At 40.1% G+C, this 18744-nt stretch overlaps 1 protein-coding gene across 1 annotated transcript in view; it reads left to right on the forward strand.

Moving 5' to 3' along the window:
- Positions 1-18744, forward strand: part of LOC136875678 (sodium-independent sulfate anion transporter) — a 66169-nt gene that overhangs the window by 35229 nt on the left and 12196 nt on the right. Inside the window, exon 4 of the mRNA XM_067149232.2 lies at positions 1126-1271. Within this exon, the coding sequence (XP_067005333.2) occupies positions 1126-1271 (146 nt within the window). The remainder of the gene's footprint in view (positions 1-1125; positions 1272-18744) is intronic.

Genomic DNA, 18744 nt, shown 5'->3' on the forward strand with positions numbered 1-18744 from the left:
AATAACGTAGATATTTAAACATTAAATTTTAGGCTCCCTCCCCTAAACTACCCTTTCATCTAGCGTGAATACAATTATTTATAGCCCAGACTGCAGTGCATTATTCCCTGACTTTACATACCGATTTTCATTAAAATCTTTTCACCCAGTTTCTTGTGGTTCAGCGTTGATATGCATCTAGCAACAAAAATAGAAGTTCATAATATCTCTGTTATCACAGCCGGTATAGTAAAAATGCATAAGACATAAATGATCGGAAATTTAATTCAATATAACTTTATTCTTGTAGTATTTATCGATAAGAACACTAATAACATGACTATTTGAGAATTACTTTTTAGGCCTTCTCCTAAACTACCATTTTACTCAGCGTGAATAAAAGTATTTATAGCCCAGACTGTAATGCGTCATTTTCCGTCTTTAGAGTAGATACCGATTTTCATTAAATTCTCTTCAGCCATTTTCTCGTTAAAAATGTAGAATTGGTCACAAAATATCATTTGATATATGTTCCTCATTTGTACAATCAAACAATACCAGACCGGACGAGTTAGCCGTGCGGTTAGAGGCACGCAGCTGTGAGCTCTCATCCGGGAGATAGTGGGTTCGAATCCCACTGCCAGCAGCCCTGAAGATGGTTTTCCGTGGTTTCCCATTTTCACACCAGGCAAATGCTGGGGCTGTACCTTAATTAAGGCCACGGCTGCTTCCTTCTGATTCCTAGGCCTTTCCTGTCCCATCGTCGCCATAAGACCTATCTGTGTCGGTGCGACGTTAAGTAAATAGCAAGAAAAAAATACCAGTGTATTTGTATACCTAAAGACATAAACATTGTGACCCTGCGTTGCAAAATATTCAGACGTACAAAAAAGAGTGTCAAGAAATTGGAAAATATTCAGCACAGGACGATTCTCCTCATGTGTAAAATCTAGATTACTGTATAAGATATAAAGAATTAAACTTCAGAGAAATTTGATTCACTTTCTCAAATACATGTGTACTCATACAGTTCTGAAGACGGTTAGGTTGAATGTGATTCTTCTCTTTGTATGTTTTTTAAGGTAGCTATATAACACTGCGAGTTTTTTAAAAGAAACATCTCATAGTGGTTGTTCTTGGCTCCAGAAGGAAGAATGTTGTCCGGACTCGCCACGTTTATCATCGGAGTATTCTTCTCTCTGGAGTATGGAGTCCTGGTAGGAATCATACTGGACCTGATCATCTGTGCCTTGTTGTCCCAGCGGGAGCCTGTACTGGCAGAGAAGTTACAGGTACGTCCACTGACCACCTCAATACGGTATAAGTCAATAGTCCCCTCTATCTGTTAACTCAGCTCCCAAGTTCAAAGATGGTTGTAAGAAAGATTTCTAGGTGTTGATGTTCTAAGTCGTAAAACAGTATATAATCTTTGTAATAGACTAGCTACAATACCCAGCTCTACCTGGGTATACTTTCTTGAATGTTTACTTTTAAGATTTGTATTACCTGTTAACTGAGCGAATTGGCCGTGCGGTTAGAGTCACGCAGGTGTCAGCTTGCATTGGAGAGATAATGGGTTCGAATTCCACCGTCGGCAGCTCTGAAGATGATTTTCCGTGGTTCCCTATTTTCACACCATCGAGCTCGATAGCTGCAGTCGCTTAAGTGCGGCCAGTATCCAGTATTCTGGAGATAGTAGGTTCGAACCCCACTGTCGGCATCCCTGAAAATGGTTTTCCGTGGTTTCCCATTTTCACACCAGGCAAATGCTGGGGATGTACCTTAATTAAGGCCATGGCCGCTTCCTTCCCACTCCTAGCCCTCTCCTGTCCCATCGTCACCGTAAGACCTATCTGTGTCGGTGCGACGTAAAACAAGTAGCAAAAAAAAAAAAATTTCACACCAGGCATATTATGGTGCTGTATCTTAATTAAGGCCATGGCCGCTACCTTCCCAATTCTAGCACTTTCATATCCTCCCGTCGCAGAAAGCCTTCGATGTGTTAGTGCGAAGTTAAACAAGTAGGAATATGTGTTAAGTCTTTATGTGTAAGATGTCTTTATTATGACATTGTTATTTTACAAACCCATTTTTATTATTAGACTTAATGTGTTGAATGATAAGTCCAAGTTTTAGATTATTTTGTTTCAGGTTAATTCTTTTACGACACGGATAGGTCTTATGGCAACGATGGGATAGGAAAGTGCTAGGACTTGGAAAGAATCGACAGTGGCCTTAATTGTTAAACTTTGTTCTTGTGGTAACCCAGATTGCCCGGAAAGTAGCTGATCCTTTCAAATACCCCCCACGGCACTTAACGCCCTTGAAAGGGCCTTAGCCTGCCCAGCGACCGCTGCTCAGCCCGAAGGCCTGCAAATTACGATTGGTCATCTGGTCAGCATGACGCATCCTCTCGGCCGTTATTCTGGGTGTCGAGACCGGGGCCGCTATCTCACCGTCAGATAGCTCCTCAATTCTAATCACGTAGGTTGATTGGACCTCGAACCAGCCCTCAGGTCAAGAGAAAAAATTCCTGACCTGGCCGGGAATCGAACCCGGGGCCTCCTGGCGAGAGGCAGGCACGCTACCCCTACACCACGGGTCCGGCGATCCTTTCAAATAAATAATAAAAATATGTGATAACGGTATGTATCTACGCGTCGAGCCATAAATATGATGTACACGATTCCATCTCTCATTGTCACCAATCAGCCTAGCACCCCGAAAAGTGCGGACTCGGCACTAATATCGGTCATTTTGGACATTTTCTTTTTCATTGCTCCTCACTTCCCATGCGATGGAGGCTGAACTTGCACTTAAACGACATCTAGAGTGTCACTATTCATCTCAGCGACCCCGAAAACTATAGATTCTTCATTAATATTGGTTCTTTTCGATTTTTTTACATTTTACATTTCAACTCCTCCAATCCCGGCCCCTAGGGGGTGATGACAGGTGTGTCTTACCACCACAGTATGTATTTCTTTACCAGATAATAAGTCTTATGTGTAGCAAGTTTTGTTGAAATTACTCCATGCGTTCCAAAGCTATCTTGGAACATATACTGTACCCGCTCAAAGCCTGAGTCCCAACCAGCATTTACCTCAGGGAGTGTTACGGTCCGAATCCATCGCAACTAATACTCAATAAAAAAAATATTTTCAGATATAAGATCTCAAACTAAATGTAAGGGCCCCATCCAATCAGTACTACAGGGTTGAACGGGACACTCTAATCTTTAACTTTAAGGCTCATCATAAAACACACAAATTATATATATTCAGATCAAAGGGAAATCATGAAGGCTCCGTCCTAGGAATGGGGACGGATATTTAAACGGTCACCAAGGGGTTACTATTCTACAAGAACAAGAACCTGGAACTGTTTCCTTGCAAATGCTAAAGGAGCATTTATTTAAGTAAACAAATGAAATTTTACACACAATCAAAATCTGTTGACCCTTGATTTGCCGGTAATTTGGCAAATTATTCCTGAAAATTATTACATAATATTTGTCACTTTTGACCACCCTTCCATTTTGGTGGTAGAACCGTTGATATCTGAAGGTATCAGATTTACCTTCGTTAACACCATGACCATATTTGATCATGGACCAAATACCTGTTGGCTAAGTAGGCGCGATCACATGGACCATGTTATCGCCTCCACTTTGATTCAGATGAGACCAACCCGGGAAACTACAAACTCTCCCTGGGTTCCTAACCAAGATATGCTAATCGTTAGTTGAAGGAATACGACAAAGGGACTCTAACCTAATGGTCCAGATGTAGGGATTTGCCTTCATTTACACACATTAACTTAACTTATTATTTACAACCAATTGACATCATTTCGTTAATTCGCCAGCTGACTTCCCTAGTATCATCCTTCATCAGCATCCGAAATAATAAGAAAAATAAATAAAAAAATAAAAAATATTTTATTAAATATTATATTTATTATTATTATTATTATTATTATTATTATTATTATTATTATTATTATTATTATTATTATTATTATTATTATTATTATCTGTGGAGATCATGATTATCGTAACCCGTAATCATCCTCGGACTAATATTTCAACTTTTCGCGATTTTATTTTATTTTCATCTGAAATAAATAAAAGTACCTTCGTTGATTATTCTTCTTCTCCTTCTTCAAATATTCTCATCATTATTATTATTATTATTAGTTATGTTACGGAGTTTTCCGTGGTAGGTAGAGGTGAAAGAAGGTGCGGGTGTGAATAGGTCTCCAGCTACGAAAGCAAAATTAATTTAAAATTTAACAAGGTTATATTTTCTTTTCAAAAACAAAGAAATAACAAGCATGGCAGGTACAAAGTAGCAAATCAAAAAGGGTAGTTACAATATTTACAGGGATTGGGCTTCGCGCCCAGATTTTACACTGCTTGGGCAATCAGCTCAGTTTTACCCCAAACACGAGTTTTAACAGAGGGGCAGAAAACCCCATTCATACCTAGGAGCCCTTGCTCCAAATTACACAGAAAAGCCTCCACGAGGCATACAACACTCAATTTTCAAAAGAGCCACTCGCTCTCAAAATTTAAACCAAACTCCACCTTCAAGTTGTCCTCACTGGACATAGACACAGGGGTAAAATACCCAACCTACTGAGGTCTATTAAATAAAAATGGGCAATTACATGACCTCTAAAATAACAATTTGAGAGGAGGCGAACTTGCACTCCTAATACACTTGTTTTAAAAAAACCTAATCTGGCTCTAGGCCACTAATGCAAGGGCTAATCCCATACTACCGAGGTGACTTTAGAAAAGAGCAATTTGTTTTACATTAACGAAGAATAGGTTGAGAAAATAAGTTCACCTCAAGACAATGTGAGTGGAAGCTCGAGAGGGTTAGCACTCTCTATCCCAATATGCAGCTTAAAAGAGAATAGAAGAAAAGATCGTTACATTTTAGGAAAAGGTTACATGGAGGAACGCTTCGCACCCGCCCCGAGAGTTAAACTGCTGAGCTAGCAAAGAAAGAATTTATTAATCGGCCATTACCTTATTGATGACCGCTGCCGAGGAAAGAGGCGCTTCCCGCCTCCTGCTATGTACTTTATACACTGAAAGATGGAACAGAAGTGGCCCGGAGACCCTAAAATCAGCAGTTTAAATCCTCTCGCGGAAGTTTCTAGGCGTTAGGGGAATGAAAACACCCGCCCACAATTACTTTATTGGCTAGGGTACAGAAACATATCCAAGTAGGGGGAAGATACATCGGATTGGTCGGAAATTACTAAAAGAAATTCGGGATTGGATAAATCTAAAACAAGGGGGAAAAGAGGGGTATACAGCCAACTTAAACAATAACAGAAAGAAATTTAGCAAGAAACAAACATTTGAAATAAAAATTTCTCCAACAAAATAGTTCTTTGACTCCGCACTAGGGTGCACTATTGTTGATCTTCAGTAGTGTCCTCTAGAAGAGAAAGTTCACACTTCTTACTTCAAGCGAAACAAAAACACATAAAAAATGACACAGTTCAAAAACTCAAAATTTTCCACGTGGTGACATCTTCTGAGAAGGTAAAGAATTAATAGCGTAGATAAAGTTCAGACTTCCTCCAGCAGAGGAGTTTCAACTGGCGCACATTTTAAATTAGCGGAGTGGAGGTGTACCTCCCGGTACAAGTTAAAGATCTCAAATTTTTCATTTCAACTCCCAACATCATTTTATGTCCAAATTAAAAAAAAGGTAAATTCTTCTTCTCCTTCTTCAGAAAAAAGTAGTTATTTAATTTGTTATTTTTTTAAAAAAATTAATTTCGCCTGTTACACGGTATTCCCCTCTTAATATGTTTAACGCATAACCCCTTTTACAATTCCTATTTATTTTGGCACTAATCAATCCAGATATGATTTACTTGGAATATTATTATTATTATTATTATTATTACTTCTTTCGAGAATCTTTATTTTTATTCCCCATCTTTATAATTTGGTCACATACGTTCTCTCCCAAACAGAAATCACCAAGATCCGAATTCACATCGGTCGGGACATAATATTTTTCGAATCCGCCACCTTATTTTCGTACTGCCGTTAATTCATGGAGACCATATGCTCCTAAGACAATTCTCAAATCCCATAACACCTCGCAGTTGGGCAAATACCTCCAATCTCTGCAAGTGTTAAATTATTCCTTCCTTTTCCATTTTGAAGTCCATTTATCCATTGGAACTCTTCAAAACATTTTCACAAATTAACCCTCGGTGTGTGGACTCTATTCTGCCACTCAATACACCGGTATATAAATACAACCTCTATGTGGGCCTTAAGATCCATCTATTTCTTCATCAACATCAGTACAATTCACTTTCGTTTCGGGCCGGATTTCTGTCCCACAAAACTCCAAATCTCAACTTTTGGCTCAAATCCCTCTGGATCTCAAACATAGCGTGACCATATTATAACAGTGCCTATCTCGTTTCTACCAAAATTATTTATGATTATTATGGAGTCCAAAAACGTTAAATCAAAATTAACGCTAAAAACCGGATTCACTGCACAAATTATAATTATTTACGGCACATGTGATCTCCACATTTAAATTACTTTAATTTGCAATCATACTATCCAACTAGGCCCGTGCCTTTATTCTCAAAGATTATTATTAAACACGCCTTTACACATTACCAAATTCTAATGTCCTACTTCGACACTTGTACAGACTATTATTATTTTGTCCACTGGCGAACTTCGCGATATTTACACACAAATCAATGGACTTCATTCCGTCCCACAACAATTTAAATCACTTGGCAATCCTACCTCTGGATTATCTTAACAACATGCCTTAATATCTATAAAAGTTCCGATAACGGAAACTCACTTTGGAAGCACTTCTAAATGAATATTTACATTATCTTTATGTGAAACGTGTTCCATATTATAGCAAACAACTCAAGCACTTGAATGAACAACTCAACCCTACTATACTCTATTTAATAATCAAAATTGTGATGAGTGCTTGATCTACTCTACATATTAATTTGTCCCTTTGTCTATCTATCTTTGAATTTATACGAGCCGTAACGGCTCGTTTCACAATCAAGTTACCATGATAAAATATGATTTCCTCCCCCTAACGATAGCAATCTATAAATATATTAAAAGGTACTCAACTCTGCCATTGTAGTCTGCTAAAACCGGACGAGAAGCCATAGCCCCTCCGGTTTTTAGCAATGCATTTCACTGGTATTCATGCCAGCTTGAAGAATTAATCCTTGACCCTTTCCAACTTTACACATTTTGAATAAAAACAAATAAATTAACTGTTGCACTTTGGAATAATTTCCACCCTAAATTCTATTCACAAATTTTACACTCTCGGCCTTGTATCTAGCCCACTTAATGTAAATATACATTCTTCATTCCTTTCCCGGACACTAGGAACATGGGATACCTCGGGTTTCCCTTTACAACGGCCCGTACGCGCACTTGAATTTCCCGTCTCACGTTCGTATAGCTGACCAGGTATCAGTTGAGAATCGACTGTTTACTAGGTGACATAAACACTCGTGCCCGTTCTCAATGTAACGCACTTCCGAATCTGTTGGTAGAATCTCACACTCCGTAAGTTAGGCTTTACTGAGTCCTGTCTATTTGAAACACTTCATACTAGTAGACTGCTCAAGACCGTAATATGAGCTACATCACGTCATGAATCACTGTACTATGTAACAATATAATACTTCGAACTCTACTTTGCGTAAGTACACACTCGCACCCCTGGCGTAGTCACGGCTCGAACGCTATATCAGAAGTACTTTTTGCGCACCACTGGCGTGGTCACGGCTCGAACACAATATCGGAAGTACTTGCGCGTCCTAGTGTACGACCTCATATTTATACTTGTATCCCCTCTCTTCCGAGTTCAACGGAGGTCATCTCGGAACGCACAGTCCCGGTATCTTCATACGACAGTTTGCGGTTTGGCCCGTGGCTTTAATATATGATCCAATGATGTAATTATGTTCTCAAATGCTCTATACCAATTCTCAACTATTATCGTTCGGTGGTAATGGATATATTCGCGAATTTAGCTGCCGTATCCCGGCTCGGGGTTTCGCGCTCTATTGTGGCGTCCTTTTCCTTCAGCCAATCAACGAATAGCGTCCATGAATTCTCAGAATTACACCATGCAATCTTCCGTAATTATTAACTTTATATAAGTTTTATGGCATAGTAAGGCTCCTAAATTCCACTTTATTCTGAATCGTTATTTCACTTCTTTCTATCAGTTTAATCCACGGAGTTAGCCTCGCTAGTGCTTCTTACAATACGAAGTTGTCGCCTTGCTTTGGTCAAGTGAATTTTTCCATTGGTCCACCTTAACCACGTGACCGGGAAGGCTCATATTTTTTTCTTCTAGTGCCAACTTCGTGTTCCACTCCCGCTAGTTACATGGAGATACCTTGCCATCATTTCTCAGCATTTTGCACCCGGCTCCCTGCGCTGTTGCTACTACCAAGACTGCCCCGGGCTAGGAAAACTTTGGCAACAAGTTATCCTCTCTCTTTCCTTGTTGGAACAAATTCTGAGAAACCTAATTCTGTCCCTCATTGTGTTTGTTAATCTCACTGGAGACAAGAGACTGTGGTATGGTGAAACCTGCCATCTCGGCCTGGCCTGTTCTTACTGTATGTACAGTAAGATACTATATATTCTGACAATGAAATATATATTCCTCAATAATTCATCATAATTACAATTGCATGACGCTGATCACACCCCCACCAGGGTGCATTATTTCCCACGCTACGTTTAAAAATTTTGTGCATACATGAAATTTTTAATAACTTTGGAATCACTATAGCGTCATCAATTATTTTCTGACATCCTTCTAAACTCAAGCAGTTCCTTGGCTTCAACAATCTCGTTCCGTCGTCGATGATTATCCTTTCGAAGTGCTTCGTTCTCTTGTTCTATCTGACGAATCATTGCTATGAACTCCAGGACGTCGCTGTCTAGGTTTCCACATTCTGAACATGGTCTGGCTATTGGTGTAGGCCGGATCATTTGGACATCTTCTTCCATGGCTTCTTCTTCTCCTACGACATCTTCTTCTTCATCTCCTTCCCCCTCTTCTTCTGCCTCGTCTTCTTCGTCTTCTCCGCCTTCTTCCATACCCTCGGCTGGAGTGTGGTACAATTTAAGGTTTGCTGCGTTGTACACACTTTCTGTGGTGCCATCCATGCTCTGGACCTTGTAGGAATTATTCTCGTAAGTATGAATAATTTTGAATGGTCCCACATAAAGTCGAGAAAATTTGTGGTATACCTTTTGCTCTTGATTCGATGGCGTCGGCTTCTTGACTAATACAAGCTCGCCTACCCTCAATGGGCGATGAAACCGCTTGTTCCTCAGCCTCCTCAACCTTCTATCAGCTTGCGCTTGCAGGTGTTCACGTGTCTTAGTTACGCACATTTCTTGTGACTCTCGCGGATCCGTCGGGCAATCGACGACTTCATGCCATGGTCTGGCTGGAAATTGGTTATGGTGAACCTCCGCAGGTATCCGTCCCGTAGCTTCGTGCATAGTGGTATTGATACATTCTGTGATTATCGGTACCACATCGATCCATCGCCAGTGTGCTTCTGAGCAGTAAATCCTACAGAATTTGGCGATCTCCCTTATGATTCGTTCTGACGGGTTGGCTTCAGGATGCCGTATCGAGCTCAGTACATGTTTGATGTCTAGCCTGCGTAGTTCGTTTGCAAATGCTAAGGATGTGAATTGACTTCCATGGTCTGTCAAGATGAATTTCGGCTTTCCCATGGTTGGGATTATGTGAGATATTATCCCCCTCAATACCAGTTTAGAATTTGCTTTCTGCATGGGATATAGAGCTACGAATTTGGAAAACACGTCTAAACTTACTAAAATGAATTTGTTTCCCCTGCGGGCCTTTGGCAAAGGGCCGTATACGTCCATTGCGAACATCTCTTTTGGCTCAGTTGGTAACAATGGACGCGGTGATTGTTTGAGCAAGAATGGATTCGGCTTAATGCGCTGACAAATGTCACATGTTCGCAATACATCTCTGACAATTTTGTTCATTCTATTCCATACGAAAGTTTCTTGGATCGTGGATAACACCTTCCCGATTCCACCGTGGCCTATGACTCGGTGAACGTGATTTACAAGTGCCTTTTGGATCTCCGAAGGCACTACTATCCTCAGCTTCGTATGGTTCTCGTCCACGAACTTGTGCAGGGTCCCATTGTAGTAATGGTAATTTGGAGCCATTTTTCCTGCTCTAACAAATTCGGGACTGCCAGGTTGAAGTTTCTGGGTAAAGAAATCAATCATTAAATTGGTAAAATCGTCTCTCTTCTGCAGCGTTCCGATTTCCCTCAATTTTTCAAGTACCTCACGATCCTCATCGACCAATTCCAAACGGTGTATCGCGAAATCATCTGGGTTCGGGTTACGGCTTAAGGTATCCGCCAAGATATTCAATTTCCCTGGGCAGTGTTCAACGGTAAGATCAAACTGTTGAACAAACAAAGCCCAACGGCTGACCCTCTCACTTGCCATATTGGTTTTCATTATGAATGTCAATGCCTTGTGATCTGTGCGAATGATAATCGGGAAACCATAAATTATCTTCCTCCAATATTGCAAGGCATTGACGATGGCCAACATCTCTAACTCGGTGATTGTGTATTTGGTCTCATGTTTCCGCAATTTTCGGCTCATGAACGCAATGTATGTTTTCTTGTTATTGTTCTCTGGTTCTTCTTGCAATAGAACCGCTCCGATCCCTATGGTGGAAGCGTCCGTCTGAATGATAAATTTTGCTTCGTAGTCTGGATATCCTAATTTTACGCTCTGCAATAGCCTTTGCTTGGTTTGATCGAAAGCCTGTTCGCATGCTGAATCCCACTTCCAACGGTTGTTCTTTCTGAGAAGGTCTTGCAATGGTGCCACGACTGATGTATACTCTGGGCAATGATCCGCGAAGAATTGACACATACCGAGAAACTGCCTTATATGTTTAATTTTGGTAGGTTTTGGGAACAACCTGATTGCCTCTATTTTCAAAGGATTTGGTCGTACTCCTTCTCCGTCAACTAAGTGACCCAAAAACAGAACTTCTTCTTGACACAGATGGGACTTAGGTAGATTTACTTTGAAGTTATTCTTCCCCAAATCTGTGAGGACCTCGTCGATGATTTCTAAATGTTCCTCTAGAGTCTTTGTGGCTATCAAATTATCATCCACATACCGAATAGTTGTGTCTCTTACTTTACGGCTGAGGTTTCGATCAAGAGCGCGGATAAGGACTGATCCAGCGTTCTTAATACCAAATGGGAGCCTGTTAAAAACATATGTTTGCTGGTCAAACAAAAATCCAGTCAACAATTTTGATTTCTCTTCTAATACTATGTGATGAAAGGACGAGGTGAGATCAAACGTCGAGAAGAACCTCATGTCCCTAAATTTCTTTAAAATTTCTTTAATGGCTGGCGCTTGTTCATATTCTGGTACCAGGCTCTCATTTATGGCCCGTGCGTCCAGGCAAATGCGCACGGAACCATCGGGTTTTCTGACCACCACTAACGGGTTCAAGAATGGAGTCGGGGACTTAGATATAAGACCTTCCTTCTCCATGTCCCTAATAGCCTCCCTGACTTGCAGATAGAATTTCTCCACGACAGGGTATACCTTTCTCTTATACGGGGACCAGTCGTTGACATTTAATTCATATTCAAAATTTTGGATCTTCCCCGGTTTCGCGCCAAATGTGTCCCAATGTTTTCTCAAAATGTCCGCTAATTTTACCTTGCCCTCTAGATCGATGTTTGCTTCATTAATTTTTCCCTCAATGTTCTTCTCACAATTTCCATCATCTTCTCCCACAGTTCCGACGATTTCTTCTGTTTCAACGCCGGCTGCGTCTACTAGTTCGTTGTCCCAAACTTGAACCTCCGTGTTCCAGACAGTTTCTTCGTTATTTATTGTTGCTTTCTGAGGGTCCATTGATGCGTCCTCTATACTATCTTCACACTTGAACTTGATTGTATTGTCTCCCATGTCAATCAAAGCGTGATACTCCGTCATGAAATCAGCCCCAATGATAAGGTTGTAGTTAATCTTAGCCATCACCACGAATGCGTGTGGAAAGGTCGACTGACCAATTTCGACTTCTAATAAAGCTTGCTGCTTACAAATGACAGTTTTGTCCGGAACTATCCCTCGAATTTTGATACTTGAAACTGGAATAATAGGGATATTAAATTTTGATTTTAATTCATCCATTAAATTTTGTGAAACTACGGAGATGCTAGCGCCTGTATCAATAAGTGAGCGTATCTTTAAGTTCCCAATCCTAGTAAAGATAATGGGCAACTGTCTGATGCCCTTGGCAATCAGAGGTTGAGGGTCGTCGATCAGTTCCTCCGGGGTCGCAATCCATGAATCGATCTTTGCGATCGTCCATTCCCCCTCTAAAATTTGGCGTTTTTTTGTAGCCCCGAACCATTGTTCAGGGTCAAATTGGCTTGCATTCGGATCCAATTGGCGCTCCGATCTGGCTTGCTGTAGCTGTATGCTCTCAGCTCCGGAAACTTGTTCACCTAGATTCCTATTCTGGATCGCATCTTTCCATTTCCGTTTATTCAGTTCATCTATGTATCGCCTGCTCTCCTGATGTCTATCCTCCAATTCGTCATTTGGCTTCTGACGAGCTGTATGCTGGGCTGGGTTCCGTCCTGGGTACGGGTAAGGTCGACTGTTATTCCTCCTTCCCTCATATCCTCGGTATCCCCTATCTCTCTGGAAGTTTCCCCGGTACTGCGGTCTTCCTTTCTCCTGAAATGTCCCTCGGTTGTTCCATGGTCTAGGTTGCCAATTTTGTTCGTACGTTCTCCCCTTTGAAGTTGTTACTTCACGACTGGTGTTCGTGCTCTGGTCTCTAGTGGACTCTGTTTTCGGGCTAGTCCCCATCTCAATACTATTAATTTGCGGCTCTGACGATCTTTTGTGCCTACCATTTCCGTGATGGGTCGTCTGGTCAAGTTGCCTTAACAGACTTTCCGCCTGTACTGCAGTGCGTACATGAGAAGCAATCAGCATTCGCTGAATTTCAAACGGCAATTGCTTCGCAATAGCACTTATGAGCTCGGTCTCACAGACCGGATTGTCCAACTCGCGCATTTTATGAAATTGTGCGGTGAAGTACTCGGAGTACTTTGTTGGCGCAGAAGTAGAGTATCGCCTCGAGTATAACTCTAACCTGAGATTCTGCTGCGACTCCATGCTCCAATACTTCTGTAAAAAGGCTTGGCGGAACCCCATGAAGTCATCAAAGGTGTAAAGAAACGCCCTGAATCAAATCGCTGGCGCTCCGTCCAGAAATTTTTCCACTGACCGCAGTTGTTTTTCGGCAGGTATCCTGTGCTCTTGGATGTAATTCGTGATCTCCCTGATGAACCATTTTGGTGTGATTTGCCCTCGAGAATCGAACTTGGGAGGTTTGTCATCTGACATCCTAATAAAATGAACTATAGGAGACGTCGCATGGTTCGCAGAAGCCGACGATGATCCGTTTCCCATGTGGAGTTTCGAACCTGTCGTATCAGCTGCCAAGTTTTCCTCCTTCATCCTATTCAACCCTCTGTTCTCTGGGGTCTCGAACTCCCTATACTCTAGGTTAAAGTCTCGAGTACCGGACCTGTCCTCGTGCGTTTTTAACAATTCCACTTCCTTCCTCAGTTCATCTACTTTATCCGCATTGACATCCGCAATGAACTTAGTCTTAAACTGTCTCTCTACGCACTCTTCCAGTTTAATGCCTAATTTTCGTTCCAACTCTTCGGTTTCCTGCTCCCGTATTTCAAGTGCTTCGGTCGCTTTGATCAGCTTGTCATTTATATCTTCACAAGCCTCCAACCTGTGATCTAGACTTTCGATCCGGACTCCTGCATCCTCTAATTTGGTTGAAACCTCACGATTATTTTTGAGGGATTCAACTTCTGACTCCAGAACCGAAACCTTCGCTTCCGTACGTTGGTGGTCAGTACGCAGCGCTTCCACGTTTTTCACTATCCCGTCAGTTTTCCCTGCGGCTTGAATGATATGGCCTTGGATCTGAGACCTAATCTCCTCGCGTCCTAGCCGACACTCCTCTCGCATTTTGTCATTCTGTGCCTTTGACTCATCACGATCAGCTGACATCTGGGTCGTGATTTCATTGAGTCCTGCCACGAGCCTTTCCCTGATTTCGTTACGATCCTCCAATGCTTCGGACCTAACTCGCTCTACCCTCTCGGTCACTCGGATCAGACTTGAATCGAAATGTTCTTTCATTTCCTCCTTCGTCTTATGACACGCCTCGCGTACCTGGTCTAGCCCTCGGGTAAATTCACGTTCATAATTTTGACACGCGGTCCGCACTTCACCTATTTGCTCCGCTAACTCCATCTTACTGTTATCACACGTGATCCGCATTTCTTCAAATTTTTGTTCTATAGACCTATTAGTTTGTTCAATGGACCTATTAGTTTGTTCGATAGCCCTATTAGATTGTTCGATAGACTGTTTTAAGGTATCATTATTTTGTTCATTAGACCTTTCTAACGACTTAAATTGAAGAGTCATAGCCCTCATCATATCCGCCATCGTGAGCGATTCTTCCTCTCCTACATGTCCATCCTGGGATATCTCCCCCTCTACATCAGACATTATGAATTTATATAATAACAAATTAGGGCCAAACGGCTCCTCGCCCTACAGTACTACGTTTTAACAGTTGGTCAAGGTCCTATCATCTAACGGTTCAATGCTCGAATTAAATTTCTATTTTCTTACCACAATTTATATTCAATCACTCGTATCAAACAACGAGTAGAATAAGGACAACAAATCTTGCTTGGTTCCATCCAGAATAAATACGTGTCAGACACAAATAGAAACTAAATTTTAAAACTGTTATGTCAAACACCACCTAGAAATTTTGACATAACACAGACGTCTTGTAGCTTTAAATCTGAAATTAATAAATTCTCGTCGACAGTTCCAGTTCTCATTCCTGTATTAACTTGGAGTTTGGTACCAAGTATAAATTTTACCATATTCTCCTTGTTCTTACAATATACTCCTACTGCCCTTTGGTGACCAAAGTGTGGAGCCTCCACATTCGCAGATATAAAATCGCATCAGAAAATGTACCAAAAAAAATAATTATTTTACTAACTGATGAGCCCAACAACCTACTTCTATCATCCTATAAATGAGTCCCGTTCGGAAATTACTACTAGCCTATGCTCTGTTAAAGAATTTCTGAACACCATGACCGAATAAATAAATTAAAAACCAAGTGAAATGTAAACATCCAATTTAATAAACAACGTATTATAATAATGGGGTCATCTCGTACACTAGATGATGCCATCACTATTTAGATTTACCTTCCTAGATGTGAATAAATGCTTCCCAACAACGCATAACCGTGATGCGGTCAATAATTAATTCAAATACCCCGATTGGGTTTAATCATAATATAATCAGCCTAAATGTTTAAGTCCCACGATTGGGTTTAACTATTATGGAATCCGTTCCTTAATTGTGTGACATGATGTCGTCGCTAATGCAACGAAGTTTCGGTTTTTTTTTTTTTTTGCAAAAATTAAATTAAAGTCACACGTTGCTCAAGCATGATGCAATCAGCCCTTCACGTTGGCCGCCATGATGTACCCGCTCAAAGCCTGAGTCCCAACCAGCATTTATCTCAGGGAGTGTTACGGTCCGAATCCATCGCAACTAATACTCAATAAAAAAATATTTTGAGATATAAGATCTCAAACTAAATGTAAGGGCGCCATCCAATCAGTACTACAGGGTTGAACGGGACACTCTAATCTTTGACTTTAAGGCTCATCATAAAACACACAAATTATATATATTCAGATCAAAGGGAAATCATGAAGGCTCCGTCCTAGGAATGGGGACGGATATTTAAACGGTCACCAAGGGGTTACTATTCTACAAGAACAAGAACCTGGAACTGTTTCCTTGCAAATGCTAAAGGAGCATTTATTTAAGTAAACAAATGAAATTTTACACACAATCAAAATCTGTTGACCCTTGATTTGCCGGTAATTTGGCAAATTATTCCTGAAAATTATTACATAATATTTGTCACTTTTGACCACCCTTCCATTTTGGTGGTAGAACCGTTGATATCTGAAGGTATCAGATTTACCTTCGTTAACACCATGACCATATTTGATCATGGACCAAATACCTGTTGGCTAAGTAGGCGCGATCACATGGACCATGTTATCGCCTCCACTTTGATTGAGATGAGACCAACCCGGGAAACTACAAACTCTCCCCGGGTTCCTAACCAAGATATGCTAATCGTTAGTTGAAGAAATACGACAAAGGGACTCTAACCTAATGGTCCAGATGTAGGGATTTGCCTTCATTTACACACATTAACTTAACTTATTATTTACAACCAATTGACATCATTTCGTTAATTCGCCAGCTGACTTCCCTAGTATCATCCTTCATCAGCATCCGAAATAATAAGAAAAATAAATAAAAAATAAAAAATATTTTATTAAATATTATATTTATTATTATTATTATTATTATTATTATTATTATTATTATTATTATTATTATCTGTGGAGATCATGATTATCGTAACCCGTAATCATCCTCGGACTAATATTTCAACTTTTCGCGATTTTATTTTATTTTCATCTGAAATAAATAAAAGTACCTTCGTTGGTTATTCTTCTTCTCCTTCTTCAAATATTCTCATTATTATTATTATTATTATTATTATTAGTTAAAGATCTCAAATTTTTCATTTCAACTCCCAACATCATTATTATGTCCAAATTTAAAAAAAGTAAATTCTTCTTCTCCTTCTTCAGAAAAAAGTAGTTATTTATTTTGCTATTTTTAAAAAAATTTAATTTCGCCTGTTACACGGTATTCCCCTCTTAATATGTTTAACGCATAACCCCTTTTACAATTCCTATTTATTTTGGCACTAATCAATCCAGATATGATTTACTTGGAATATTATTATTATTATTATTACTTCTTTCGAGAATCTTTATTTTTATTCCCCATCTTTATAATTTGGTCACATACGTTCTCTCCCAAACAGAAATCACCAAGATCCGAATTCACATCGGTCGAGACATAATATTTTTCGAATCCGCCACCTTATTTTCGTACTGCCGTTAATTCATGGAGACCATATGCTCCTAAGACAATTCTCAAATCCCATAACACCTCGCAGTTGGGCAAATACCTCCAATCTCTGCAAGTGTTAAATTATTCCTTCCTTTTCCATTTTGAAGTCCATTTATCCATTGGAACTCTTCAAAACATTTTCACAAATTAACCCTCGGTGTGTGGACTCTATTCTGCCACTCAATACACCGGTATATAAATACAACCTCTATGTGGGCCTTAAGATCCATCTATTTCTTCATCAACATCAGTACAATTCACTTTCGTTTCGGGCCGGATTTCTGTCCCACAAAACTCCAAATCTCAACTTTTGGCTCAAATCCCTCTGGATCTCAAACATAGCGTGACCATATTATAACAGTGCCTATCTCGTTTCTACCAAAATTATTTATGATTATTATGGAGTCCAAAAACGTTAAATCAAAATTAACGCTAAAAACCGGATTCACTGCACAAATTATAATTATTTACGGCACATGTGATCTCCACATTTAAATTACTTTAATTTGCAATCATACTATCCAACTAGGCCCGTGCCTTTATTCTCAAAGATTATTATTAAACACGCCTTTACACATTACCAAATTCTAATGTCCTACTTCGACACTTGTACAGACTATTATTATTTTGTCCACTGGCGAACTTCGCGATATTTACACACAAATCAATGGACTTCATTCCGTCCCACAGCAATTTAAATCACTTGGCAATCCTACCTCTGGATTATCTTAACAACATGCCTTAATATCTATAAAAGTTCCGATAACGGAAACTCACTTTGGAAGCACTTCTAAATGAATATTTACATTATCTTTATGTGAAACGTGTTCCATATTATAGCAAACAACTCAAGCACTTGAATGAACAACTCAACCCTACTATACTCTATTTAATAATCAAAATTGTGATGAGTGCTTGATCTACTCTACATATTAATTTGTCCCTTTGTCTATCTATCTTTGAATTTATACGAGCCGTAACGGCTCGTTTCACAATCAAGTTACCATGATAAAATATGATTTCCTCCCCCTAACGATAGCAATCTATAAATATATTAAAAGGTACTCAACTCTGCCATTGTAGTCTGCTAAAACCGGACGAGAAGCCATAGCCCCTCCGGTTTTTAGCAATGCATTTCACTGGTATTCATGCCAGCTTGAAGAATTAATCCTTGACCCTTTCCAACTTTACACATTTTGAATAAAAACAAATAAATTAACTGTTGCACTTTGGAATAATTTCCACCCTAAATTCTATTCACAAATTTTACACTCTCGGCCTTGTATCTAGCCCACTTAATGTAAATATACATTCTTCATTCCTTGCCCGGACACTAGGAACATGGGATACCTCGGGTTTCCCTTTACAACGGCCCGTACGCGCACTTGAATTTCCCGTCTCACGTTCGTGTAGCTGACCAGGTATCAGTTGAGAATCGACTGTTTACTAGGTGACATAAACACTCGTGCCCGTTCTCAATGTAACGCACTTCCGAATCTGTTGGT

This window comes from Anabrus simplex, chromosome 6 (genome assembly GCF_040414725.1).
Source record: "Anabrus simplex isolate iqAnaSimp1 chromosome 6, ASM4041472v1, whole genome shotgun sequence".
NCBI lineage: Eukaryota > Metazoa > Arthropoda > Insecta > Orthoptera > Tettigoniidae > Anabrus > Anabrus simplex.